Source organism: Colletes gigas, unplaced genomic scaffold (genome assembly GCF_013123115.1).
Source record: "Colletes gigas isolate AHSC1104 unplaced genomic scaffold, ASM1312311v1 Colletes_gigas_Sc00069, whole genome shotgun sequence".
NCBI classification, from domain to species: Eukaryota; Metazoa; Arthropoda; class Insecta; order Hymenoptera; family Colletidae; genus Colletes; species Colletes gigas.
In genome coordinates, this window is record NW_025106698.1 from 21,367 (window position 1) to 48,741 (window position 27,375).

At 41.2% G+C, this 27,375-nt stretch overlaps 2 protein-coding genes across 8 annotated transcripts; one reads left to right on the plus strand and one right to left on the minus strand.

The window, feature by feature from the left end:
- Positions 1-564: 564 nt before the first annotated feature.
- On the minus strand, positions 565-18,813 carry LOC122403686 (forkhead box protein D1-like). Of its 5 annotated transcripts, none has more exons than XM_043407351.1 (9): positions 18,581-18,813; positions 14,994-15,382; positions 12,035-12,167; positions 2,656-3,243; positions 2,336-2,537; positions 2,171-2,219; positions 2,024-2,102; positions 1,795-1,953; positions 565-1,621 (listed from the first exon to the last, which is right to left on the minus strand). In XM_043407351.1, exons 2-9 carry the CDS (start codon positions 15,051-15,053, stop codon positions 1,389-1,391), a joined length of 1,503 nt encoding a protein of 500 aa, XP_043263286.1. In that variant the 5' UTR covers positions 15,054-15,382; positions 18,581-18,813; the 3' UTR covers positions 565-1,388. The 5 variants fall into 5 exon arrangements, with proteins under 5 accessions (XP_043263286.1, XP_043263288.1, XP_043263287.1 ...); XM_043407353.1 differs by having other exon boundaries at positions 1,795-1,923; positions 18,315-18,813; XM_043407352.1 differs by having other exon boundaries at positions 1,795-1,944; positions 18,315-18,813.
- A 5,104-nt stretch (positions 18,814-23,917) lies between these two features.
- On the plus strand, positions 23,918-27,286 carry LOC122403676 (dnaJ homolog subfamily C member 11). Of its 3 annotated transcripts, XR_006259638.1 has the most exons (9): positions 23,918-24,048; positions 24,688-24,817; positions 24,889-25,132; positions 25,198-25,511; positions 25,590-25,797; positions 25,866-26,427; positions 26,514-26,643; positions 26,719-26,814; positions 26,958-27,284. XR_006259638.1 is itself a non-coding variant. In XM_043407335.1 (8 exons), the coding sequence occupies exons 1-8, from the start codon at positions 23,977-23,979 to the stop codon at positions 26,739-26,741; spliced, it is 1,680 nt and encodes a 559-aa protein (XP_043263270.1). In that variant the 5' UTR covers positions 23,918-23,976; the 3' UTR covers positions 26,742-27,286. The 3 variants fall into 3 exon arrangements, 2 of the variants coding, with proteins under 2 accessions (XP_043263270.1, XP_043263269.1); XM_043407335.1 differs by having other exon boundaries at positions 25,201-25,511; positions 26,719-27,286; XM_043407334.1 differs by having other exon boundaries at positions 26,719-27,285.
- The last annotated feature ends 89 nt before the right edge of the window (positions 27,287-27,375 follow it).

Here is a 27,375-nt window from a genome sequence, read left to right on the forward strand (position 1 = left end):
TCTTTTACGGGGAATATTAAAGCTCACTGGTGCGGATCGTGTTTGCAAAACATCGACGTTTTCGTAAACATAGCCGTTACCGGCTGGTTAGCGAGCCAATGGCCGCTTTTCTCTCTTCCTATGCGTTATCCATCTTTTTTCACCGGATATTCCAAGTCAGAGGCCTCTCTATAGTCGAAGGCCAACAAAGAAACCTTAAATAACCTATCCGCGTGCGAAGCTCGCTCTTTAACACTTTGACGGCCATTGTCACGTATTCGTGACTTCAACAGCCAGCCATTGCGTGTCGTAGTCACGTATACGTAATTTTACTGTCTTGAATAGTTTAAGAAGAAAATGTTTTATCCGAAACTCATTAAAATCGAACGAAGAATTTATCGGTATAAAAAGAATAAACTGCTTCATCCTAAAACAATTTGAGCGAAAAGAATTGATTTTTTTAAATTACTAAGGCGATACTAGACGTTCACCTAGGAAAAACCTCGTTACGTCGTGAAGTAGAAACGTCCCACCGTTGGATTCTAATGGAAGGTAAATGATATTTCTCTTGTTTCATCAGGCGATAAATAATTGAGATTTATTTGCTTTTCTGATGTAATTACAGGAGCATTAGCTGTCGCTTTTCCAGAGTCTTTAAAACGGGGAGAATTTCGATAGGCAGTTAGTGACCAGTTTACAGATAACTTGAAGTTTAACCTGTAGCATAATCGGACTGTTGGTGTACCTAGTTTATTGGTTAGATTATGTACATCGAGTCTTCGAAATAGATCTTAAAATTACGTTTAGATATACACTGTTATGTTCGCTGCTATAATCCTAGATATGTATACGGGGCGAATCAATGTAGGTCAGCATCTCAAATGAGTCCTTGATTCTTATCGCCACGGAAATACGACGAGGAAAGAACATATTCTGTTTAATGGATCATATCGAGTTCTTGAAGAGTGACGTTTTTCTAACATTGCAATATGAGAAATAAAATCGTTCGATGTTCTAAGCTTCAGCGACTGACCCTATATATGTATAAAAGGAGAACTATGTCTTCCTGTCTCGCAATGCATCTTAAATTAGATACTATCGTCATACGTAACTAACACGTAAAATATTCTCGTGACCCGCTCCTCGGGGAACGAATCCGTCCCTTATCTCGCATAAATACTGTGTAGCAGTCGGAAACGCGCGAAGAACAGATGCGTCTGTTATCATAAGTGACGGTGATCGCGATACAGTTCTCGTTGATCTCGCCTGTCCGGACTCTTCGATTCCGTTGGATGCTGTTCTGAACCGAGCTGAAGCTTACACTCACGGACCAACCGGATTGAAATACGACATCTCGTAGCTCTGACGGGGTTGTCCACGATTGGCAGCCACTTCGACGGCGGATCAATTCACATGAAACACTTGGATCGTGACTGGAACTCCATAGGAGCGAAGCCTGTTGCGGAGACTCCTGTCGACGTCGTGGACCCCATTATGCCGGAGGAAACACCGACACCAGTGACGCCGGAACTCGACACCGCCACGGTGCCTGGTTCCTCCTTCACGGTCACCACTGCGACAGGCAAAACCGAATTCCAAGGGTCACTCATCGTTTCTTCGTTTTTTGAGCTTGGACAAAATCCTACATAGAACTCTCTACGGTTACTCCAACATATATTCATACGCTATGAGAATATTTAATGTAAACGAGAAAAAGAACATGTTTCTTATTATAATATTTCAATGATGTAAAGTCTATTCGTCTGCGCAAACGTCCATTGTCTATTTCACGAATGTATAGTAAATAAAACTTACTTTCAGGCCAATAGCATCTTGTGGGCATCGTCTCCGTCGATATTGCAGTGTCGTGTCTCCTGGCACAGGCGGTGAAACTGCTGCCAAAGGTGCCACTGCCCATGGAAGTTGGGGAACTCGTTGTACCAGCTGGAACATCCAGGTAATTGCCTTGAAACGCTATGTCAAGACGTCGAGCATGCGAAAAGAGCATGGATCAAAAAAGAATCAAGCCAGAGGTGAAACTCACTTAAAGAGGTACCCAACTGACCGTAGCCGTTCATCGTTGGAATCTGCATCGATTGTATCGGTTGCAACTGTGGTTGGAGCTGCAATAGACAGTCCGCGATTATACTTTCTAAAAAGTTCACAACTATGCGATAGTCGACAAACTTACCGATTGACAGTGACCGTAGGACAGCTGGGACTGCTGAATACTCCAAGGGCTGAAATCGAAGACAATCAACGACCATTTAATTTGATAAATCGGAATTCAATATGACTCTAACGAGGGGATAAAAATTCGAACGGGGGAATTAATGTATTATAGTTGTGATCGTACCTGGTGTCGTATCTTGTGTAGGGGGGCGGAGCGTAGGACGGTGGCGAATGAGCAAACAAATTTCTAGGCCCCAAGTGAACGTGTGTAGGGGAAAAAGGGTCGCCGAACAGCGGTTTTTGATATGGGGCATTTCTGTACGGTCTCTTCATGCGTCTACGTCTTCTGTAGTTGCCGTTTTCAAACATGTTTGCGGAGTGAGGATCTGTAAATAGATAAGACAGTATCGTTATCGGTACTAGATGTTATTATTGCCTCCCTAATCATTTTTTTCGACACCAATTACAGGTACGTTTATCCTACAATACAAATATTTCACCAACCGAGGGTCCAAAAGTTGCCTTTCCGTTCGCCGCCCCCCTCGCGTGGTACCTTCACGAAACACTCGTTCAGCGACAGATTATGTCTGATGGAATTCTGCCAACCCTTCTTGTTCTTATGGTAGTACGGAAACCTGGCGGTGATGTAGGCATAGATTTCGCTGAGGGTTGCCCTTTTCTGGGCGTTGTCTTGGATCGCCATTGTGATGAGAGCCACATAGCTGAACGGTGGCTTCTTCGTAGCGGAATCATTGGCGCTGTTGCTATCGTTTCCGGTTCCTGAGCTGGTGGCAGATCCGTCAGCGATCGCCGTGGGCGTCGTAGGCGCCGACGGTGTCGAGGGATTGCTATTTGTAGTGCTATGGAGAGCGCTCGTTGGAGACGATCCCTTCTCGTCCAGGTGATGATGACTGGAGCCTGACGAGTGCATCGACACTCCTGAATTTGGACTGTGGAGGCTGAGATGAGAGTGGTGATGGCTCCGGGAGGTGTGATGCGACGTAAGGTTCCTCGCGAGCCTGATGGAGGTGTCCAACTCTTTCGACGCGGGACCCATGCAGCCATTTTGCATGTCGGAAACGAAGCTGCTTACTGAAACGTCCACGAATAACTTGTTTACTACAATATAAGGGAAAATGTAATCAATTACATTTAATACGTATGAAGAAAATGTTTCCTTGGACAACGATGGAGAACCATGGATATCTTCGTCTGATTAAGGTTGCATTCTTTTAGTTATATTTTGTTATATATTGTACATTTGTACCTATGCATATTATAATTATATATATGTACATTATTTTTAGAACCAATTAATCACAGAAATAATTTTAGTCAGCTGCATCAAGGGAACACTTCACTGTGCGACAGCGAAAACACGAGAAGCAAGGTGATTTCGATTCGAGACAACCGGTGGGCTCCAGGAACCTGGGACAATGGAACGTGCTCGATCGATCTGCGCGCAACGGTGCGACCACACGGGAAGCTACTTCCGAGAAACCTCGGGTTAAAACAATTGGTTCTTTGAAAGGAACTCTCCCTTTGACATTCGAGACTCGACGCGCAGAACGATAAGCGTGGACTGTTTGAAGAAATCGTGATTCAAGACGAAGTAATTCAGGACGCGTTATCGATGGTAACGAAACGTGCCCGCGAATAAAGAAAAGTGTAGTCTAAAAAGTCCTGCTGTAAAATTGTTAAAATTGTCTCGAATCGCGATGGTTTAAGAATTTACTTTTTCGCCGATTTAAACTTCCATCGAAGGAACAGGTCTTCGACGGTTGAACGTGTCGCCGTTTAGAAAGTACGATTAAAGTCGGTGAAAAACGCGGAGAGAACACGTACTCGCGAAGGAGTTGCGTACGTGCATGGCGTCGAGCAAGCATCGGTACCAACGCGTCACGTGTAACTGGAACTGACCGTAACCGGACACCGATAAGTTAAACACGACCGTGCTCGTGCAACGGAGAAAGAAGAAATTGGAAGAGAGAAGGTAGAGTGCAGAACAAAAAGTGTAGCAAGTACTTTTTGCAAATCGCTAGATTGTATCGAGAACGGACCCTCGAAGTTCGTAGCGGAAAATAGAACTGCGAAGAGCCAGTACCTCCAGTTTCCTATGGTTGACATTCGATTACATTGTTATCGGTCAAACACATGTGATCCTGGATACGCGAATCCCGGGCAAATATGATATCCCGCTAACGCAAACCTCCGGGGTATATGATTTCCAGGTTCGTTTAGGAGGGAGAGAAATGTTTTGAAAGCAGAAACGCGGTATCGCGTTTTCAGCCAAATGGATTATTGGGCTGGTCAAGAGATACTTCGAAACTATGCGTTTCGTCGGAGTCACCACTCTGTTGGCTTTGGGTAGAGAATTTGGTAGCTGAATGGCTGAAGGATCAGTCTATCTAGTAGATCCTATAATCTATTTTATAGAAAGCGGAAAAAGACTAAAATATTTATTCTCTACAGATATAGTTTCGCTATAGAAAAGAATTGAGCCAAAGAATTTGATCGTGATCCTAAAAACCCATCGATTACGCTATCTAGTAGATCTAATACGACTTCCGCTTGTCTCTAATTGTTAGAGATGTCCGTTACGCTTGAGTGATCGCGTGTCCCCGTTTGAAAAGCGATATCAACGATAGAATAGCCCTAAGGTGTACACGCACGCGTGACATGCACGTAGTGTACGTAGATCCTCGGTGCATAAACAAGTAACGAGATCACGATAACGTCAAACGGTTTGCCAACACACCTGACTGCAACTGGAGAACCCGTGCTACGCGACACCGAGACCGCATCTGCTCTCGTCACGGGATCCCTTGTTCTAATTTACGCTCTAGGGAAATTTCTCTCCGTTCTCAGTGAAAAATATTGCAAGGCCCACGAAAAATCTAATTCGCGACTCAACAGGGATTTTTATACTTTTATATGGACGTCCGTCGTCCAAGCTGGAAGAACGATTTCGTCACGAAAACGGAAAAAATGCGACGTTCAGTTTTACGTGAAAATCCGTGACATAATTGGTATTACGAAAATTGTCCTTCGTAGCGATATTGCTGTAAGAGTAGAAACACATGTATGTCGGTTGACACGATCGGTGAATACTGCCGACGTTTCACAGAATTTGCAGGTCGCAGAATGAGTTCACGTTTCATCGTTAATGAGGTCACGGATCTTGCAACCGGCAAAGCTTTTTTCCGTGCTGTCTGATAAAATTGCCAGTGGAGCTTGGAGCTGTGATAAAAAAGTCAAATTTAACACGTAATTAAGCTTTGATCCCATAGACCATCTTCAGATGTCCCGTAAGTACTGATTTATCTCATCGTCTATATCTGTAGTTTGTTACGATAAACCGATTCCAACTATTTTGACCTCTGAAAGAAAGTTTGCATTTCTGCATAGCAATCCCGGCAAGAGAAGACTGCGACTCGCAGCCTGATGTCACGACGTATTGTATTTCGCTTATCGGCGTCGGATGTCGATTCCTCGTCGGAACTCGCAGCATTTCAGGAATGCGAATGTCACGGTTTTTCTGCGACAACGACCACGAAGACCTTCGCGGCGAGGATCGACTTTGGTCCGAGACTTAGTCGATATACCTCGCATTGCAATCGTCGCCGTTTTCCTTCCGTTTCTTTGCGTCTTATCGTTCCCGTGGCCTATCGTTTATCACCCGTTTCATTTTTTTCATTTACGGGGAAACGACGACAAATATCCAACACGGTCTGATAAATAAGCGGAACGAGTTGACAACGTTGTTGCAGAACCGGTATTAGATAAATACGAACCTTCTAATGAAATAGAAGCCGCATTCTCTAAATAATTCTACGTTACAAGACAAAATATGGCAACACCTGTGTCAATAGGTCCTCAAAAAAACCGTGGGCGCGCATGGGCCCTATTAGGAATGTATACAGTTGTAACTTGACTTAATTTTCCTTTACACTTATTGGTATAACGTAAATAATTTATTCATCCGTCGTCGCAGTGACAGAAATTTGGCCCGGTTATTTATTAGAACGTGTATTGTGCAGTGCGCCGTACGATACGTTCAATTCGCGGTGAACTATATTTTTTTACGCTATATGTTTATGTGTATAGAGTACATCGTTGATGTTATGACAATGTACGACCACAGTATTCTCGTTTTAAAAACACCCTACTGTCGATGCACGTGGCCGACAGAGTTTGCTGGACAAGATACGATACACTTTGCGTCATACTGATTGCGAGTTTACGTCCAATTTGTTTCATTTCACACTAAATCCAACTATAACTACGAGCAAGGGAAGCAGTTAAATTATAATGGTCTGTTCTTATTCGATCGATTGAAATAATGCGTTCAGAAGAAATTCAACATGTGAACGCGCCTAAAAAGTCATTCACAATTGAATATCATGCGTATGTATGAGCTAAAAGAACCCTAAGACACGTGCCGCTTCTAATGGACCATCGCTGTCCAGCTAATCACGGCCGGGGCATTCATACCACTCAGGAAAGAGAAGCACGTGCTATCCGGAGATACTATTAGCCCGTAAACGTGTCTACAACACAACATCATCGTTAACGTTACGGCAGAAACAAAACTTCGATTCGAAGGATCAAATTCCAAGGGAGATCAGTTCATTTAACTCCGAACCGATAGGGTCAGATTCTTGTTAGGTACCCTAACAGCGTGTGGGAAATTTGAATGTACGGTAGAACCTCGACAAATGCAACCCGTAATCTTTGGAATAAATCAAAACAGTAAACCACTAACATTAGTACTTCGCGAACTCAAATTCCAACGAGCGCAAAAACGGATGACTAACATTTGTAGTGGGTTCATCAACCTCCAGTCGAAGACATCCCACGAAAATAAGCAAACGTTCGACTCCGCTACCGCCGATAACAAAGTTTTGAGCTGAAAACAAAGATACTACGTATCGCAAAGAAAAAAACCAAGAGGACTCTACAATATGGCCAGAAAAAGAAAAGAAGATAAACATATGAATGTAAACCTTGTTTAACTAAATATTGTGACTTGTGTTAAGGCAAAGCTCGATTATCCTTGTTGCGTGTTATACTAATACCCTAGACTCGACAAAACATATCAAATTTTCAATTTTTTTTAGACTGATGCAAAATCGGACATTTCGAATTTAGAAAGCTGCTTTAAAGTGTCAATAATGGTTTCATTATCACAAATGACTACACAATTATACATTTCACGTATAAGCTAATAATGAACGTTTACCGTGAGATCAGCAACCTTCATCCAAGAAGATTAGATGGAAAAAACATCGCAACTTTAACTTTGACCTCGCGGCTCAAAGTTTTGAGCCGAAAACGAAGATACCGCGTATCGCGGAGAAGAAAAAGATCGCGTCGCGACCCTGCATCGTGACAGGCAAAGGAGAAGAAGCCGCGGGCAAGGTACGAGGATAAAAGAGAAACTCGAGGCAAGGGGCAGAGGGTCATCTGAGCGACGATAGCTCATCTGGCGGTATCTTCCGCGTGAGCCAATCGTCGCCTGGTATCTCGACCTCCTCAGCATCGCCATCGCGCCGTTCTCATCCGTCATTCTTCTCTCCCCGACGTGTCCACGACACCGGAAGTGATTTTCATTCCGGTATTATGCCAGCAAAGCTATACCGAAACCGACGAGAATTCGAGAACCGATCTTCGTTTGTTTAGATTCCAAATCCCCTTTATTACCAAGTCTTCTAGTAAAGTAAGCAAACTCTTGATTTTATTGAGGCTTCAAAAGTTACTCTAAAATCAGTATAGTATTTTCGCCAAAAGCTCTTAACACTTTTCTCTAGGAAAATTCTCCATAGAGCAATCTCGGACTCAGTGACACGCGTCGATCGGGCCAACGCTTCGAAACGCAAGAAAGTCTTTTCTTTGATTCTCCTTTATCGTCGACGAAGCGTCGTTATCGTGTTTACTATAATAACGAGTACGCAATGTTTTGCAAACGAGTCGAGGCCCTATTCGAGCACAGGACCGCTTATCCGTAGCACGGGGAGAGCCAAAAACAGAAACGAGGATTACCTAACGAGCACTGGAGATAATTTCAACAAGGGGGCCCGTCCGTCTTCGCGGCAGTTGGTTCGTCGTCGCGTATTTATCTCGAATCGCCTCCGTCACTCCTCGTTTTGCAATGGGGCACCTTACGCTATCGGCGTTATCGTGTCCCGAGCAAGTCACCAAGCTTGGACGACCGCAACAAAATTTTGGAGTACAAATTGTGCGAGTATTGTCAGCGTGTATAGTGATTCACCCTGCAAAATCATCCGACGCATTTGTCTTATTAATTATTGTCCATAGAATCTAATACAGTAACGGGCAAGAGAGTAAACAAGTGACGCTAATCTTGCGACGAAGCGCTAATACTTGTACTTACAGTGAAACATTATTAGAACTAACATGGAAACAAATTCATTCCAATAATCTAAGGAAATATTCTGTTCAGATAGAATTCTGAACGTACTATTTCTACGTTTTTGTTCCATTCCCATTGAATATGATTGATGTCAATGAAATCAATAACAATGTTGAGTTTCCGAGATACACTGAATATTGTTTACAAACAATGTCAATTAGCAATATAACCGACCTACTGCAACGACCCATTATAGCAAATAAACCACAGTACACTACAAGTTTTAGCATCAGTTACTTTATCGCTTGTTACATAAAAAATTATCTGAATTAAATAAATAGAATACATCTTTTCATCCACTACAAGTACTGTTTTACTACAGTAATAAATAATCGGTTCGTTAACATTGTTATAAACAAAGATATGTAGCAATGCGAGTCATTGTAGATAGATACTCGTGACGTTCAAACTGCTGTTGGTCAAGTATTGGAAATGGACATTCTTTCCTCGTGTTCTTTTGCGATTGGCCAAGCCTCAAAATTACAAGTTCCGGGGAATAACAGAACCACGTAATCGCAGTTTCAGATTACGGTCCACGATTCCCTTATCGGACAGTAGTGATTAGTCCAAAGCCGTGCCCTTGTTTACTAGAAATCTATTTTAACACGACGATTACAACCACGACCTGATTTCAGTTTATAAGCAGGGTCGCGATATCTCGACTGAAGTTCCTTTGCTAAAATTCTAAAAAAAACTGACAGACTGAATTCTGGCATCACGATACCTCGGCCTTAACTAATCCAAAGAGGTAAATAGAAGTATGACATTTTTGGAACTCTTTTTCTTCATCGTTTTTCAATCATCGCTTGGATGAGATTATAATAATTAATATCGCTAGATTACAGAATATAAATTTAGTAGGTCAGTTTTACGTACACCAACGTGATTGATCACACTTCGCCTATCAAACGCAACGATCGACTTCTTTATTAAGATTATGGGAGACCAACAAAATCAAGCTGCGATCCTGACCGTACTATTCAAAATCACGATGATAAAGCAAACGATTAGACCGTCGTTTAACGCGATAATCTGCAGACTATAAATAAACATGTCAGCTATTTCGTACCGGGCTTATCGTACGCACTTTATTGGCCCGATAAATTTTTCCACGCGTGTTCGTTTATGGCTGTTAACTGTAACGCGAATGTAGAACACGAACCACGACCGCAATACAGAAGCGTCAGCGGAACCTTTAAGAGGTACATATAAGAAAGCTTTCAATTTATAATATGTATTTCCAAATGATCTTCTCCCTAAGTGCACAATAACAATGACTATCAGTCGGAGATCTAGTAAATATAACGGTGTACGATTTCAAGTGACACGACTGTACTTTAGAGACGATTAAAATTAGTTTGCCAGTAGTATGACCGAATGTAGTCAATCGTTTCATTAAATTATACGTGTGCCATATCCAGAAAGACTTTGCCCGGTGGGATTCATGGGCGAATTTAGCGTACTAGTGGACGCGTTAATCTCCAAAGCCTATGAGACAGATCAACCGATCCCGGGGACAGATGTTCCCACGTGTGCACGTATAAATACAGTTTGGAATCGTTGGTTTTTTTACCTCTAGCACGGAGGATATAAGCGCGAATCGCCGGCGAGGATTCTCGAATACGCTGTCATTGGCCGATATATCAGCCCGGTTGGGTAAAGCGCGCAGCCTTCCCAGATTAGCGACCATAACTCTCGCCGCGAGAGCACTCTAAACAGCCGATTTCGAAAACACGAATGAGGCTTGCGCGACCGCTCTTGTTGCTCCTGCGAAAATTCCCGACCGCCAACCGAGGGAGGGATCTTTCCCCCATCGCTGGCTCTTGACTTAACATCGACTAATCGCTTTATCTCTCAAAGGGAGTCAGACATCCCCAGGATCTCGAAAAATAATCGAGCACGGACCACAGGAGGACTCCGGCCGGCTACGATCGTCCAAAGCAAGGATGTATTTTTTTCAAATTCTTTTTATTATAAAATATTTATGGATATCGATATAACGGTCACGATTTTAGTAAGTTTATTGGATGTTCACGTTCTAGGCTTCCAATTTTGTCGGCGTGAAGAAGAGAAACACCTCAAAAGGGCAAAGACACCTGCAAAACCAAAGGTGCTATTCTTCTGTGGGATACTTTGGTCAACTGTAACATTCTACCACCATTGAATAAATGTTTCCAGAACGGTCCTCGAATAGTTATCATCGATCATTGGAAAGACGTCAAGAAAACTTGTCAACAATAGGTTACGGAGTATTCTCAAACCGTCAAAGTTAAATTAGAAAGGTGTAAGAGACTCGAGATGCTTATAATCAAATGACAATGAATGGATAAGCAACAACATTGTTATCCAGAAAGACATAGTTAAAAAAAAGTCATTCCGCGCGTCACCGGAACTTGATTTAGCGACTATCTCTCAGAGTAAGTCCCGGGCCTTTGCAACGCGATCACCCTACGCATATTCGTAGAGATATCGACGCGCCAACGAGCGTCTTAGATTTCAGTCTCGAGGGCTGGATTAATCGTGTCTGGCAGTCTATCTGTCCGGACATTCAGCGATTAGCAAATAAGAAAATCTGGTAATACGAAACCGTGCATGCAACCGCTTCCTTTTATCAAGCTTTATCTCCTCTTTGAATGTTCCTGCTTGGTTGATACGCGCCAGACCCGATAACGGACACTCGGATCGCGAAACGTTCGATTTCCTCTTTGTCGAATTTTCGGCCGAGTCGTGTGTATCAATTTAATCGAGGCCTGTACGGGATTTTAAACATTTTATCTTCATTACAAAACTCGAGAAAACAATTGTTTAGAAAGACTTGATTTGCAAAACGGTGAATTTGGGGTGCGAAACCTGTAAATCGCGAGAGATCGTCCTCTCCAGGTTTGCCTGGGTCCAAGTCGTCCGGATATTTCTACCAGAAACGACGTCGAATTCGAGACTGTCGAAAACGAGGTAACGACAACCTCTCGAAGGAGCATAATCGCGGGAGAAAATGTAACTGAACGACGCGTGGAAAGATCAGGACGCAGCCTCTCGCGGTATATCATTCTCTGTTCTCCCTCCCCCAAAGACTTCACTTTCTTTCTCTCTTCTTCTGCCTCGTTCTGCCTTCCCTGATTTTCTGTTTTACTCGTTCGTCGGCCCATCGCGTCTTTTCATCTCCCTTTCCCCTTCGTCCCATTACCCTGCACGCCTTTCATCCCGTTCAAGTCGCACGACACTCGAGCTGCGTTTTGTATTATTAGAACGCGGGTCTTTAGCGGCCGCGAAGACGAAGGAATCATTGGTCCGCGTCGTGGTGAGATCCTGATGACGTCAAACGAATTTCTGAACGACACTCGCGTTTTCGAGCGATTTTTAGAAACCAGCGTACCTCCTATCCGTCTCTAACGTTGACGTTTAGGTCCAGCGGGAGGAACGGAGGCTCGATTAAGGAAGACGCACACTTACCTTGATGAAGAGACGGCAGAAGAGAAGTTGGCGACACCTGAAACGGCTCCTGCTTGATCTTCAGCGACTGAGGAGAGTCTTGCATACCGTCCAGTCCTACCACGGATAAACCTCCATTGCCCTGCTGCAACTCCTGGAATAATCGGCAGTATTTAACACACATTCAACATAGAGCCTCAGTTATATAATAATGTAATGGAAAATTGGGTAAAACGAGTCGAGCTCTTTATATTGGTGTAAAGAAACTCGAAATATCTTAAATAGTTTGTGTTTTACGTAAATTTAAAGATGTGACACTCAATTTGGATAAATTTGTTAAATTTATGGAAACGAGATTTGAAAGGAGTACAGAAAGAAATGAAATAAAGTGGACGGATATACGAGGCACGTGTAATATAGATTTTGTTGAGCGAGACTGCCCGTATGCAATAATTTGAGTAAAAGGAGAATGATAACGTAGACATATTGTGCAGTAAATCAGTCGACTAATCTGTACAGTTTATTAATACTTTTCATGAAATAGAGACAGTTTATAGCGAATACAGTAACACGAAATGAGATGGAAGCATCATTCTATCAATAGTTGCAGAATATATACCATGTGATCCTCAGAAACGAACGAAGACTTCGACCAAATGATCTAGGGGGACTAATCTCTTCGCGCTCAACAAAATGTTGCGTCTATTTCTAGTATATTATAGTGGCATTTACAAATTTACAATTTAACACGTTGAATACAGTGCAGAAATGTTTGTCTTGACAAGATAGTTGCAGCTGTTTTGATATTTGGTAGTCATACGGGAAACCGTTACATAAAATTCACATTTATTTCAGGGAAACTGCACAACCGTGAAGGCTCATTGTTTGCCTGGAGTTTGATAAATTTGCGAAAGAAGAGTCCCGAAACTGAAAGGCGCGAGGTGAACGAACCAGGACCAAAGTCGAGCACATCCACCACCGACGCCGGGTGAACGAAGCCAAAGAGTCTTCTGGCTCGGAGCTTGCGATGTTTGAAGTGCCGTCGCCGGAAGCTTACAAACACCGGGCCGGTGTTGTGACATCGTATTATGCCAAGCGAAACTTACGATCTCGCTAGATCGTTAATTCGCGATCCGGCTTTACGACGTTTAATTTGCACGGAGCTGCCTGTGTGTGCTCGGTGCAAAACAACCAGTCAGTAGTCAAAAAGAAATCTCTTCTTAGCTTGTTCGCCTAAACTCTACTGTCTCTGTGCTGAACGACAGCAATCGACGCATAATATCTCTCTGATCAACAAAACTAGACTGCCCCGGATACGATTAGCAACTAAACGATCGTGAAGTCATGTGCCGAGTCGCATAATAATTAGAAATTGTCGCGTGGATGATGTTCTTTATTAGAACGACGTCTGTGTAGTACGAATAACCCTTATAGAAACCGATATTCAGGAGTATCAGTATACCGGTAATTTTTCTTTTTTAAAGTACATTCTTTTCCCATTTGTGATATTATTAAAGTGGTGATATGTTATTATTATTATATAAAGGAAAAGTATTACTTCCGGTGAACAAAGGGACGTGTCATTGACTCAGGGATCGAAACCGATTGGGTTTACCAACCAGCCTGTCCCGAAGCTCACAACCGCCCTTGCGTTGGATGCCTGACCTGTCAGGACGATCTGGTAAACGCGACAAGATATAACGGCATCGTTCCCGCGACCGCAAAAGTGCATCAACAGGCTGACACTGAGAAACGTCCTCGTTGCACTCGGAGGAACTGTTGGGCGCGACGCGTGGCCATCTCGTTAATTCAACAGACAGCCATTAAATTAGACCTAGTCCTGGCCTTAGCTGTAAGCAAACGCTTTGAACTCTTCCTGGAAACGGAAAAAGAAACGAACGGTCCTTCAGTATGGACGGACACGGAAAATCTACAGTCGCGTAGCATTGTCCGCTGGAGTCAAGATGAAAGATCAATCGCGGGTCGACGACGTGGGAGCTCCCTTATCACTGTCTTGATAAACGCCGCGCTTCTTTTCCTCAAGTCATCGCGTTTATTTCGAATAACTGGATCGACGTGTCCGTCGGGTGCGATCTAGAATTGCGGGGTTTGCAGTGCTCTCACCCTTCGACGTAGCAATGGTTTTAACGAAGACAAGCCATAGATCTGTGGCCTGGTTTATGTTTTATTGTACAACAGTAAGTACTCGTTCCACGAGTATCGGTATCAGAAATCGATATCGAGTACCTACGATTTTGATACCTACCGATACTTCCGAGTAAGTACTTTGGCATCGAATTGCTTAAACGTCGTCGATACCGTTGGCCGTCGGAGCCAACGACGCGACTCGTGTTTCCATCGATTACTCGTGCATGTTTGCAAATCGACACGCCGGACTTCATTCATCGAATCGGACCGCCGGATAAGTCGTCGGCGTCGAAATCGATCGGCCGTTCCGACGAACGATGGCACGAACATCGTGGCTCGAGCGTATACTTGGAAATGGAAACGAGAACACCAGGCGGAATCGGTTCACGGAGCCTCAGCGAAGACGCAAATCCGATAGTTGCGAAATTTTCGAGGTCACGACCTACGCTTTTTCTCTTTTTTTTTTTCTTTCCCTCCGTGCGACGATAAGCGGCCTGCAATGACGCCGATCGACCGCCTCGTATCGTTCGCTCGGCGAACACCGTTCAACGACGGTTGAAAAAATGGGAAAATTATTTAAAAATCGCTCCACCATTCCGAACTTCGTAGTTAGCGTCGCGGCGCTCCGATAAAGTCGCTGTCGATTGCCCGTAATCAAAAACAACACGATGCTAACCGATGGACGATTCAGATTTCTCGATTGATCGACGTTCGAACTTATCAATGTTTCGTACACGAAAAATGGTTGATCGCTAAGAAATGTTATGCGAATGATGTAAAGCAGAAGAGGCGATTTTTTCCGAAATTGATAATTTCATTTTGTCGAACTTACCCCAGCAACTGGAATAACGTGGGAGACCATTTTCGTCTTTTCCAGGTCCGTGTAATTCATGAAAACGCTTGCCGGCGATGCAGCTGCATTTACGCGTCGCTGCACGGCGAGGTCCTCCCAATACGCGGAAAAACCTTCCACTGTTCGGTAATGGTCAGCTTCCCGGTTCACGGAAGCTCGCGAAACCAGCCCCGATCCTCTTCCAACGCACTGACACTTAGCAATTTCCGAATAAACGATCGGTCATTGTCCACACTATTGCTAGGCAAGGTGTACCCTGGCCGATCGACGTTACATCTTCAAAATTAGATTTCTCTGTCTGACGAACGGTCAAGTATGAGAGAATCGAATCCTCGCGACGCACTGGATTGAACGTGCCCACGTATGATCTATAACAAAATGAAAAACATTTTACATGCAGATAAATTATAATTTTCTACAAGAGTATTATTATTCGTTCAATATTGCTGGCTGTATGTTACATTTGAAAAATATTTATTTTATCCTTTCTGTACAATTCCCCTTCAATGGAAGGAGCGTACCCGAATGATTTTGTTTTCAGAAAACAGTTGTGTCGACCAATCTCCGGCAAGGAAACAACCAAAACTTGGGGCATCGTGAGAAATGGGAAGCTAGCCAGAGCCTCTCGAACGATTCTGTTCATGGAAACTCGTGTCCCGGACGACAACGACTACGTTTCGCTCAAAGCCGCCGATGCAACGGCACGAGATTCAGCGGGACAAGAAGTTTGACACGGCAACCAGCTATGTATTCGGAAGGGATTCGTGACGAACGAAGAGCAGCTGAGCACTTAGAGCTGAGCATGAGGAAGGGGATTCTGTTCCCGGGAGAATCGCCGAGACTTCCGGCGGCGGCCGACAAGAGGATCCTCTGAACGTCCTCCGGAGAGAATGTCCCGTAAATTTCGGCAATAAGAGGGTGCACGCGGCCCGTCAAACGGGTCTATTTCTGGACCCGACCGGCCATTACGAGCTGTTGATGGCACTTAATCAGGATTCGGGTCACCGTTAATGAGAAATTACACTGATATCGGGAAGAACGAATTAGAATTTCTTATTGTTAGTATTTGTTTTATTTAATTGGGGATGCTGTTCTTAGTAACCAACTAATACTCTGAATTGTCTAGCAATATGCGAACTTGTCAGATCTACTGCTCTTTCCGTAAATTTTTCGATTTCAGTTGAACGTTAAGAAACAATGTTTGTAGCGCTAATTTCCTCTACTTTTTATTACGCGAATATCGGTCTGGCTTCTGAGAGACTTGCATATTGGTAATACAGATATTGTTATCGCTAGTAATGCAAGTACAATTGACTCTACTGACCCTAAAGAAATAGAAGCGATACCAATTATACTTTTAGAATATCGCTGGGGACTGTTATAAAAATTGTTAATTCGTTTTGGTTATTAGAACAATCTATTAGCAAAAAGAGAATATTAATTCTATTATTACTGGAAATGAATACAAAAAGAAAGATAATTGTGAATCGGACAAGAGTTTAACCGAGAAACAATTTGCATTACCTAATTTTAGTCAAACTGGTATTAATATCGATTCTTTGTCATTAATATTAGCAGCAGGCTAGTATGTAATAACAACAGAGCCGATAACATGAACGTAGCTGCAAAAACGGATATCGCTGGCACTAATTAATTTGAGCCAGTCCCGAGAGTTACCAGCATTAATGAGAACAAAGATCAAGCGTCTCTGGATCGCGATCGATCAGACTCGTTAATAGTTCTGAAATTAAATTTTTTCAAGATTTTCGTTTCCCTGCTTTCCAAGCACGCTGTGCGGCCTTTCGATGTAATTAAGAAAGCTTGTTATCTCCGCTGCACGAGAAGAAACATTTATCTCATTGTTTAGTAAACATCGTGTCTCGAGTTAATAGGAATCGCGTCCGATCGCAGAACGAAGTTTACAAACTCGTTCGCGTTCGGGCCTGTCCAGCCTTTTAGATATACATACTTAAATATTATACAAAATTGCGGCACGCTTCGGCTTCCTTTTATCCTCGTTCGTTTCACGATAGTAAACCGCTTCATTCATATATTCCGCACTCGTGAAACGTTTATTGTGACGCGGGTGAACGAGATGTTAGATCAACACTCTGCAAAATAAATATCTGGGCAGATGTTTTGCGAGAGCACAGACTCGGAGGAGGACATATTGGTATCCGACGGAACCATCGCATCGAGAGAATAAAAAACCATAGAAGGATCAAATTCAACGTTTCAACATAAATTATACTAAGAATTAAATTTGTAATATTAACATCCAAAGACGACAAGAAGAAGACTATCTTCGCTTCATTTTCTCTTTTATGAAGTGATAATAGATTCTAAACGAATTCTAAAGTCGCTTTGAAAACTAATGGGGATCCTTGCAGTCTCGAGATATTGTATTTCGAGTTTAACTACAAAATAAAATGTCTTCAGATATTGAGAGATAAGTAACAGGAAATCGAAAGTGAAATGCTTCAAAATTAATTGGGAATACAAATAAAGTGAAAACTTATTATTTCTTATTTAACCAATATGAATGATAAATACTGCGGATCGACATATAACTTTAAGCGTAAGTTTATTTTTTATATTAATTTTGTTAATACTAATTTATTTCTTTATTTTTGTTTCTCCTTCTATATAGTTTTGTAATAATATGCAGTAACTACCACTTGTTACAGTTTCCACACTATTATGGTACATCAAGTATCAAGACCATCGATGGAACAGATCGTACTCAATAAGGATTTTTAACAGGTAAATAATAATTGTGTTGAGGTTTTGTAATGAGCTGACACATTCGATATAACTGTTCAATATAAACGTATATTTAGAAGTAAATTAAACACGTGTGCATACAAAGGCGATGCGTATTCTCAGGGAGACATATTTGGACTGCACAACAACAGAAAGACAAAACAATATGTTCGTATCGATAACGGCCATCATCGATTCTCTAACAAATTGTATAGAAATCCATTATTTTCCATAGCACAGTGAACCCAGCCATTAAATATTACGCGACATTTCGTAGCCTGTCGTTAGAAGTTCTTGTGATAAAATTAAATGATGACAATCCTTTGACAGGTTCGCGTAAACTAGCGCGTGGATTTAATGTAATTGCAGCAAGAATATTAGCAGTGTTATCCTCGTTAATAACATTGTTTACGTTTATTACAGGTCGTTTCAAAATTCACCATATAAGTTTCGAGATGAAGTCACAAGAGACTCGTACTCCAAATTTAAATGACAAGGAAAAAGATCTGATTATTACAAACGCGGCAAAGAGAATACCTGTACAACGTTCCTATCGATCTGTAGAACATCCTTCTTGGGTACTTTTAGTACTTATCCAACTATAAACACCACTTTCCTGAACAAACGTGGCTAGGACGACAGAGAATCCTGAACTTGAACCTCGGGTAGCTTCAGGAGTTTCGAGATAAATCACCGATAGCAAGCACCAGAGATTCTTAAGGTTGAGCCACAGAAGCGGAGGTGATTAAAGACGCTGAAGGATCGGCCGGGTCACAAGAAGATAGAACACCAGAGATGTTTACCTTCGCTGCAGCACTCCGATGACGATGCTCAAATATCACGACACTGTTTTTTCCGCGGTTTCCGGCGACGTTTCGCGAGCGCTCCGGCGCGTTCAAACTTAGAGGAATACCTCGTAAACGGTACGAGTATGCGTTAGAAACACGCGTCCGTAGAGGAAAGCCAGCCAAGATTGAGACTGATCGGGATCGTTCCGACCAAGCGAGCATTTTGGAGCGGGTAGAGGCGCGCGTAGGCGGAGTCACGATGCTCGCGAACCCGCCAACTTATCGACGCCCTCCAGCGTTTCGTTCAACGCTGTTTCTCCGCCTCCTTTGCCTCCACCGACCGAGAACAGGATCGAATCCTGACCCTGAGGCTATGTACCTTAGCTTCGACAACCAACTTTGGCTCGATTTACCAAAGATCGGAAGTTCCCCTCGCGGAAACGAGATTGTAACCGATTTGGAGCGATTTCTTCTTCACGAGAAATCGAATATTGCAGGTTTGACGACCGCAGTTGCTTCCAGAGATGTTTGAAAGAAATAGAGTTGATCAAATGGGGATTATTGAAATTTTATTTGTTATTCATTTATTTAACGAGTAAGGAAAATCTGAAAGACTGTCAGCTGTTTCGTGTCTTGTTAAGTTATCTCTGCACCTTAATTTGTGACAACCCGAAAGGGAATACTGTACCGGACAAGAACTGTTTAGAATGCGTTTTTCGCTTTCTTTGTCGTGTCTAAAAAATGCCTACACGCCGACAATGAAATCACGTTAGAAAAATGTACAATTTGTTTTAACAAATATCATTATTTATATCTTTCAGAGTCACGTGATCGTTGTTCTTAACCCAAATGAAATTCTCAAAGATTCTGACCGACATTTTAGAACGCATTCTTTCATTTTTTAGTGTTACGAGGGATGCTTCGTAAGCCGTTTTATTATCGCATCGACGAAAAAGAACTGGTTCAATGTTGCAAGAATAAGGATTATGTAATTGCGGTCAGGTGAGTCTTAAGAAATCGCGTTGAGCAATCGTTGTTTCGCATAATAATCGTTACCTATAATCGAATTAGCAGAATTTAACAACGCAAGACTCACGGAGAAGTCGCTGAATCCACTGGAACCTCATTTCAACATTGAATACATAGCCTCGGTCTGATCGCAGACTTGCTGATTCTCCTTACAGCCACGCGACTCCGAGTTTAACGAGTCATAATATACTTTCCATCAAACACTCGCAAAATGTGAAACTCTACAAAAGGTTTGCTACTTTAAATTATTCAAAAGGAACCTCATTTGTATGTTTAGGTAAGTATTATTCACTATTAAGTTCATCTATCATTACTTAATACTAATTTATATTATATTCGTAGCGTTCGAATACCCATAAAATATTTTAATATTAAATTATTCCATTATTTTCAGCTTTAATTGAGACATGCGGCTGCCGCATCAATACCTATCGATTACATTAAAATTAATACCTGTTTAATTACATTCATAACTTGTAGGACACGGAGGAACCAATATTAATATTCTATAAACTGTCTGAATATGAAACATAATTAGTAACGATTTGAAGTTATTTGAGTAACTATTTAAACAAATATTTAATCAAAATCATTCGAATAGTCCACGACCTAGCGACCTATAGCAAACTAGCTACATCATTATCTCGCTCTATCGATGATAATTGACGTACGAATTATATTATCGATATTAGACAAAATGTTAAATGCGTCGAACTAATACCGATGACAATTTATTTTAATACCAGTTTGATATTTTCAAGCAATGCATGTGTATTGATACGTATTGGTATTAATTAGTATATCAGTGAATTGGTCCCATTATTGCCAATTAATTGATCCATCAAAACCACGTTCGCGAACATGCAAAGTACGGAATATCAGCGAATAAGCCGGAGAACCGTTCAAGCAGTAGAATAAAGGGGAAGGAAAAGCAGTCGCCATGCTTTGGGCGGGGACTGCGGTACAATAAGCTCTTCCATTGGACGAAAGATCCGATCTGATGCACTGACTGCACACGCTGCACGCGCCGGCCCAGTAAACGTTTTCCTGGACTCTGACAATTATTGCATCATCTAAAGAAGCTGCATTGTACCTACCTTACACGGGATTCACGACCACTCTAATCGCACCCCTTTCAGATCGACTGTTTACTATTTTCTGTCATTAACACGCAGTGACGCGCGTAGAGGGTGTACAAGAGTCCTACAAATATTTATTTTTTAACTATTAACGTCTTTTTAAACGTAGCAAGAAAACAAATTTGTAGACAATTCATGTGAAACATGAATGCACACGAACAACGTTTAAATTTCCAAGCTCTGTAATTTTATTTCATTGAAAATTTTAAATGCAGCCTGGAAAACGATACTCTAAATAGAGAATGGTCCCTTTGTATTTCAGAGTGGAGTTTCAAGGAACGATTTGGCTCCTTTTCACGACGTTGTCAGGCGGTATCGAGATCGAAATCACTGGGGAAATAAACAACTCCCAGTTCCCAACCATTCGTCGCGGGCAACATAAATACTTCCAAGTGATATAGGTGTTCGGTTCGAAGAAACGGCCTGGCGATACGTGACTTTGATTATGTAATATGAGGCTACGTGATTTAGGCAGGATATTGATAACGACCATTAAATGCATACTCTGCGAGCAAGGCTTGCATTTCCTCGACTTCTAAATGTATTCAAAAATATAAGGATTATAATCGTACGCTAGCAATGATGAAAAGTTTGGAATCGACAAAAATAATTGAACGACTATTCAATGATAAAATTTGAAAAAATGTAGTTAATCGAGTTGGCTTGTGAACGGTTCGTATGTAAATTTTGTTCATCGGAGCGACAATGATTATTGAAAGCCACTGATTTGTAACGTGAAACGACTCACGTGTTAGGATAGAAAGACAAGGAGCGTCGCATCGGAACAGCCGGATATTTTTCAATGCTGATAACGGATTGTTGATTGAAAGCTAGGACTCATGAGCTTGGATGTTGTCACTGTAACAGTGTATTGTTAGACCAGTACAATGAGCGTGTTTAACAATACTGGCCAGTCAGTCCGGTCGATTGTTTCTTCGCCTCTTAACATTATCGTTGCCATTAGTGGCCGTGAACGCGGTTAATTTTCTGTTAAAACACCGTGGGCTTTACTTGTCCAATTAATATCGCTTGCACGATACTCCGATTCCAAGCAGAAGAATAACGCCAAAATAAAAATCAATACAGTTCCCCGATTATTTATTTCATAATCGATAAAACTGTATTTTGACTGCTTTATTTTATATAACAATTTTATAATTTTAGTAAATCGAATTACACGTCGTTTGAAAATATATAATTTATAATTAAAACAACATGCATAATGTCGAAATGAACGCCTTGAAAATGATGAAAATTTGGACAATTGGTGTTAGGGTCATCGCGAAAATCGAGACGTAAGTAAGTACATACGGTCCCCTTTGGGCGCCGTGAAATTCCTGTTGCTCGTTCGCGACAAGTCACGCCTATAGAGAAACGATAAATTAGTATAGCTAAATGGCAGTCGTTGCGAGGAAACTCAATCCTTCGAGCTCTTTAAAAATTACGGCTGGCTGAACGAACGCAAGGAACGAGAAAAAAGAGAAATGGGACTCCTTGTTTTGATTAGGGAATGTCAAAGCAAACTGACTCTCGAGCACTAAGGTGCCCTTTCTTTCCGACAAGAGCCTTAGTTCTCCCCCTCTGGGTTTTACTACTTTTTTATGGTGGTTCGTTTGTCGCGGCCAACCGAGCCAGAGCCCCGGCTAGCACACGGTCACGTTCCCTGACAAGCCATTTGCAAGCTATTGTATCACAGTTGTGCGCTTACTCGACCAAAAAATGATGGAAGAAACACTTTTTGTGGAGTTTCAAACTAATCCAAGAACAAATTCAGAACTACGGTAGTAGAATGGTTAAAGAAAATTTTATATTCCAGCATGATAACGCATGATAACTGACAGTATAACTACAATCATAATACTGGACATATACCAACTTTAGACCTTAATGTACACAGCATCTGTGAACAACTTAGTAGAACCCATTATTAAAATTACGAAATTATGGTAATTTTATTTATTCTGATTTTAATTGAAATGTTAATGTAATTAAACATATTACTTAAGAATAATTATAAAAACAATATTTATTCCAGTAATTCTCAGAGTGTCTTATAATTTTGTCTGCCAGTGTAGAAGAGATCTGGGATCTAGGATCATACCCTTGTTACGAGCGGAAGCGCGAGATCCTGGATTCGGTCGAGGGCAGTACTCGACTGGTGATTTTAGGTATGGTTGGGAAAGAGAGAGGAGTTCCGGACGAATCAGGTCTATACCCTGGGGGCCGTAGCAGGAGATTATGTGGACGAACCAGAGGCTCTATATCCTGGGAGCCACGAGGTTAGATTTATAAGGAAAATGTATGGTTTCACGGACGAACCAGGGGCTCCATACCCTGTGAGCCGCTAGAAGGAGTGGACAAACCAGGGGCTTTATACCCTGAGAACCACGTAGATTTTTAGGATCTTGCTCTATCGTAATGGTACACATCGAGCGGTAAAGGTGTACCGGGTTCGTGAGATACTCTTAGTCTTACTGTTAATAAGGTTCAATAATGCAAGTGAGGATAACTATTTGAATATATTCTAATCGATGCTCAAGTACAATGGTCAATTAACAGAACTGGTACTATTGCTAGGTTGCCTTGACGGCGAAAGTTCTATGTCGGCTTTTTCTCTACTTCTCGATTAGTCTAATAAACACTCGCTAATAAAACCGCTAAGATAGGTACTACGTTGCTTGATGGGGATTATAGCCCGATCTTGCCTCGAGTGTCAAAGTAACGTTGTGTCGAGAGTTGTAGAAAAACTAAGTTCTTCGAGTAAGAAAACGCGGCCTTTATATACTAGAAATTGAGCCCTTACAGTGGCGGGGCATTACCATATGAGGTGATGAAAATTGGGCCGGGTGCTCACATATGGCATGAGGCAACCCCGTTCGAGGGGTTGTACGCTAGATGATCGGGCCAACGCCCAAGTCACCAAACGTTTCGGTCCCATATATAAGTAATATGTAACACCCTATTGAATGAATACCGTTATTAGTTTCTGTATTTAATATCGAAATTAAGAAGTAAATAAAATATAAAATCAGGAAATAGGTGCCGATCGGTAATATAGTTGATACGCCGCTAGTGAAGATTCATTAGTATCATGAGGCTCCATCTAACGGTAAATGTATACCTAAAAGATGCCGGTTCTCGGTCGAGTCTTTCGTAACCTATAGAAGCAGAAGACGAAGTCGGGAAAATATTGGTGTTCATCTTGCGAGTGTATTGCTAGCTAAAGAAACTCGAAAAATTGACATGGACGACGATAGCGATCAGGATAATCCGGTCGAAGATGACTACTACGCATTCCTGAATATTTCTAAAAATGTGAGCAATCGTGGCAAACGCGTTTTCCCAACGAATATTCCCCATTTTCCCGGTCAAGGGTAGAGATCAATTCCGAGCCCTCCACGTGACACGTTTCTTCCCGAAGTCTGATGTAATCGTACCCTTTGCAATAATATTTAAAATTATTGGAATATAACGATGCATCTGTTCAGATGGAAAGTTTTGCGATTCAAATCGTTTCGAAATACAACAATCCGAGACTGACTCCGATCGCCAACTCGTGGAACAAAGCGACCTTGTTATTTCATTCTAATCTATATTCTTATACTTTTGATGAAACATGACAGAATATGCATTTCAAAACGATATTTTCATCGAAGTTTGTGTCATTGGAAACGAATAGATGTATATCCCTTTGTACAAAGTACTAGTACAATGTTTAACCAAATTTCATTTGCAAACGCCACTAGTCATAATTACGAAAAAATGTAATACAATTATAGGTCGTCGAATGTTTTCCTGCAGAGTGGTAACTTTGAATTTTGCATCAGAATTTTTGTCAAAAAAATTTTTTAAATTAACTGATAGATAAAAAGCCAGAAATGAGTTATGAAAACCCTGCAATATACTTGACATTAAGGCACTGAGATCTTTTGGTCATGGTAGTTATGATTGTAGGCAACCGCGGAAGAAATTAGCAATGCCTATCACAGGCAAAGCAGGGTATATCATCCTGATAAGCACAGAGATCCTTTAATCAAAAAAGAGGCAGAAGTTTTATTCAGTCGCATGAAAAAAGCCTATGAAGGTTTGTCTAAAATGTTGCAAGTACATTCTGATACATATCCATGTTCGAATAAAACATTGTTTGATCAATAGTTTTAAGCGATCCACATCAAAGAGCTATCTATGATTCAGTGGGAATTAGAGGATTAGAAACTGAAGGTTGGGAAATTGTGCAACGTACAAAAACTCCTCAGGAGATCAGAGAAGAATATAAACGTCTTGTGCAAGAAAGGGAAGAGAGGAGGCTACAGCAACACACGAATCCCAAAGGCAGCATTACAATGAATGTAAATGCTACAGATCTGTTTAACAGATATGATGAAGACTATGAAGATAGGTAATGTGCAATGATATCCAATAGAAATATATATACTAGAGTATATATTGTATTTTAAAATGTAGTAGGGATCTCCTTTCGTGCATTGAAGTCAGTGGAATGACATTTACACAGTCTATTGAAGCACCTCTTACTTTAAGAGACACTGTAACTATGTATGGTCAGTTGGGTACACAAAATGGCACAGGTTCTGGTTCTATAAACGTCTCCGCGAGACGATTGCTTTCGTCGAAAGGTTGGGTAGAATTTGATGTGGGTGCTGGCAATGGACCGATGGTATCCATAAAAGGTTTCCGCACATTAACAAGGAGATTATTCTGTGACGGTGCGACGATATTACAATTTACGTCACGCGGAATAAGACCCGGTCTTGTAGGAAGTATGATTCTCGCTACATGAAAGTAACAAAAGTACGAAAGTAAATATAAAATGTTAAACTATATTTTATCAATTACAGCCCTTGCAATGCAATTAGATAAACATACAGTAGGGTATCTCACATATAGAGCAGGAATACAAAGTGCTATGAGTACAATGATAGTAAGAGATACTTCTAGTTCGTATACTGCATTATCAATACACTTGGGTATCTTACAGTCTTTTGTCAGTCTTAATTATACCTATAAAATGGAGGAGAAGCAGATGAAGCTACGCGGAAGTATAAAGTTAGTAACCGCTAGTAAATTGCTTTATAATTCGAACTGTGTTAATGTTAACGTTTCATGATTACTAGGGCCGGAACATTCGGAGTATTCGTGGAATACGGAGCAGAGAAAAAAGTATCGCGGCATAGTAGTCTTTCCGCGGCTGTACGCGTCGGATTACCAACAGGAGTCACTCTAAAAGTGAAATTGAATCGTGCCTCACAAGCGTACATGTTTTCGATTCACTTGAGCGACGAGGTTCTTCCGGCCCCTGTGTTTTATGCCACTGTACTTCCTATAGTCACTTGGACTATCGTAAAAAAAGTCGTGATCGATCCTCTGGTGAAAGAACGAAAGGAGCGCGAAAAAGAGAAACAAAAAGAGATGAACAAATCGAGAACGGAAGAAAAACGAAAAGAAGCTAAAATTGCTACCGAATTAATGAAAGCCACAGTTAGCAGAATAAGAACCGAAGAGGAGTCGAAAAGAGGATTAATTATCACCAAAGCTTTGTACGGACGATTTGTATATCCTCAAGAGGACCGATCTTCTTCGGATGAACATTTACATAGGGACGAAGTAATAGACGTAACCATTCCTTTACAATGTTTGGTGAAAAACTCTAGACTGGTTCTACACGATGTATCCAAGGTATAGTATCTTGTGTGTTTGTAGGTACTATAAGGATTCTGATCAACTGCTTCTTAAAATCAAAATTACATTTTTATATTTCACAGAGTCAGTTACCTGGATTTTATGATCCATGCGTCGGAGAGGACAAACAATTGTTAGTACAATATTTGTTTCGTACTCGAACGCACGAATGTATTGTAAAGGACAATGCGCCACTCAGAATACCAATACCATGTACGAATACATTAATTTATATGCATTTAAAATTCTAGTTTCACGTATTGCAATAATAACTTATCTCTGTTTCAGCACACGCAGTAAATACAACATGACGTATGCGACACCATAAGAAAATAAAGTGAAATCATCGCAGTACGCGATGTTAACTTATACCGCTTCACTGAGGTTTTTTTTTTTTTAAATCATTTTTAGATTAAATTTAAGCAAATATCATGTTGGAGAAATTGAGTGTTCATCAATAATTTATGCTTTGTACAATAATTTCATTTTCCCAGAATAATTATTTGCATTATATTGTTCCACTTTAGATTCGAGCAGAGATACAGGTAGAGGACTGATTCGCCTTAATAGTGTGTTTATATAACTTAAGCATACTGCAAATAATTAAAGTTTTGAAACATAAAAAAAAAACTAGTTACACAAAAGCAACATTTGAATATTATCTGGATTTTTCTAGAATTTTAACTGTCAAAGTTGTATTTCTTGCACAAACGTAAATACATTACTTTTAAACATTTACAACTACTGCCCATAGGAGAGAAATAAACAATAGTATATTCTTAATAGTATATTCTTAATAGTAAGTGCAACGATTGCATTGAACTGTTAAATAATGACTGAATTGTTAAACGAAATTTTAAAAAACAAGCACTTATTAAATCGTACAATATGCTAATAGAGATATTTTGCATATTACTTGAGATATTTATAGATGAGCAACCTCAC

Bases quoted from the DNA above. Each gene is read 5' to 3' on its own strand.
- LOC122403686 (XM_043407351.1), bottom strand. From the start codon at position 15,053: ATGAATTACACGGACCTGGAAAAGACGAAAATGGTCTCCCACGTTATT. The intron at 2,220-2,335 runs GTACGATCACAA...CTTCGATTTCAG, and splicing joins TACACAAGATACGACACCAG to CCCTTGGAGTATTCAGCAGT. The intron at 1,954-2,023 runs GTGAGTTTCACC...GTCTTGACATAG, and splicing joins TCAGTTGGGTACCTCTTTAA to CGTTTCAAGGCAATTACCTG.
- LOC122403676 (XM_043407334.1), top strand. From the start codon at position 23,977: ATGGACGACGATAGCGATCAGGATAATCCGGTCGAAGATGACTACTAC. The intron at 26,428-26,513 runs GTATAGTATCTT...TATATTTCACAG, and splicing joins TTCTACACGATGTATCCAAG to AGTCAGTTACCTGGATTTTA. The intron at 26,644-26,718 runs GTACGAATACAT...TCTCTGTTTCAG, and splicing joins ACTCAGAATACCAATACCAT to CACACGCAGTAAATACAACA.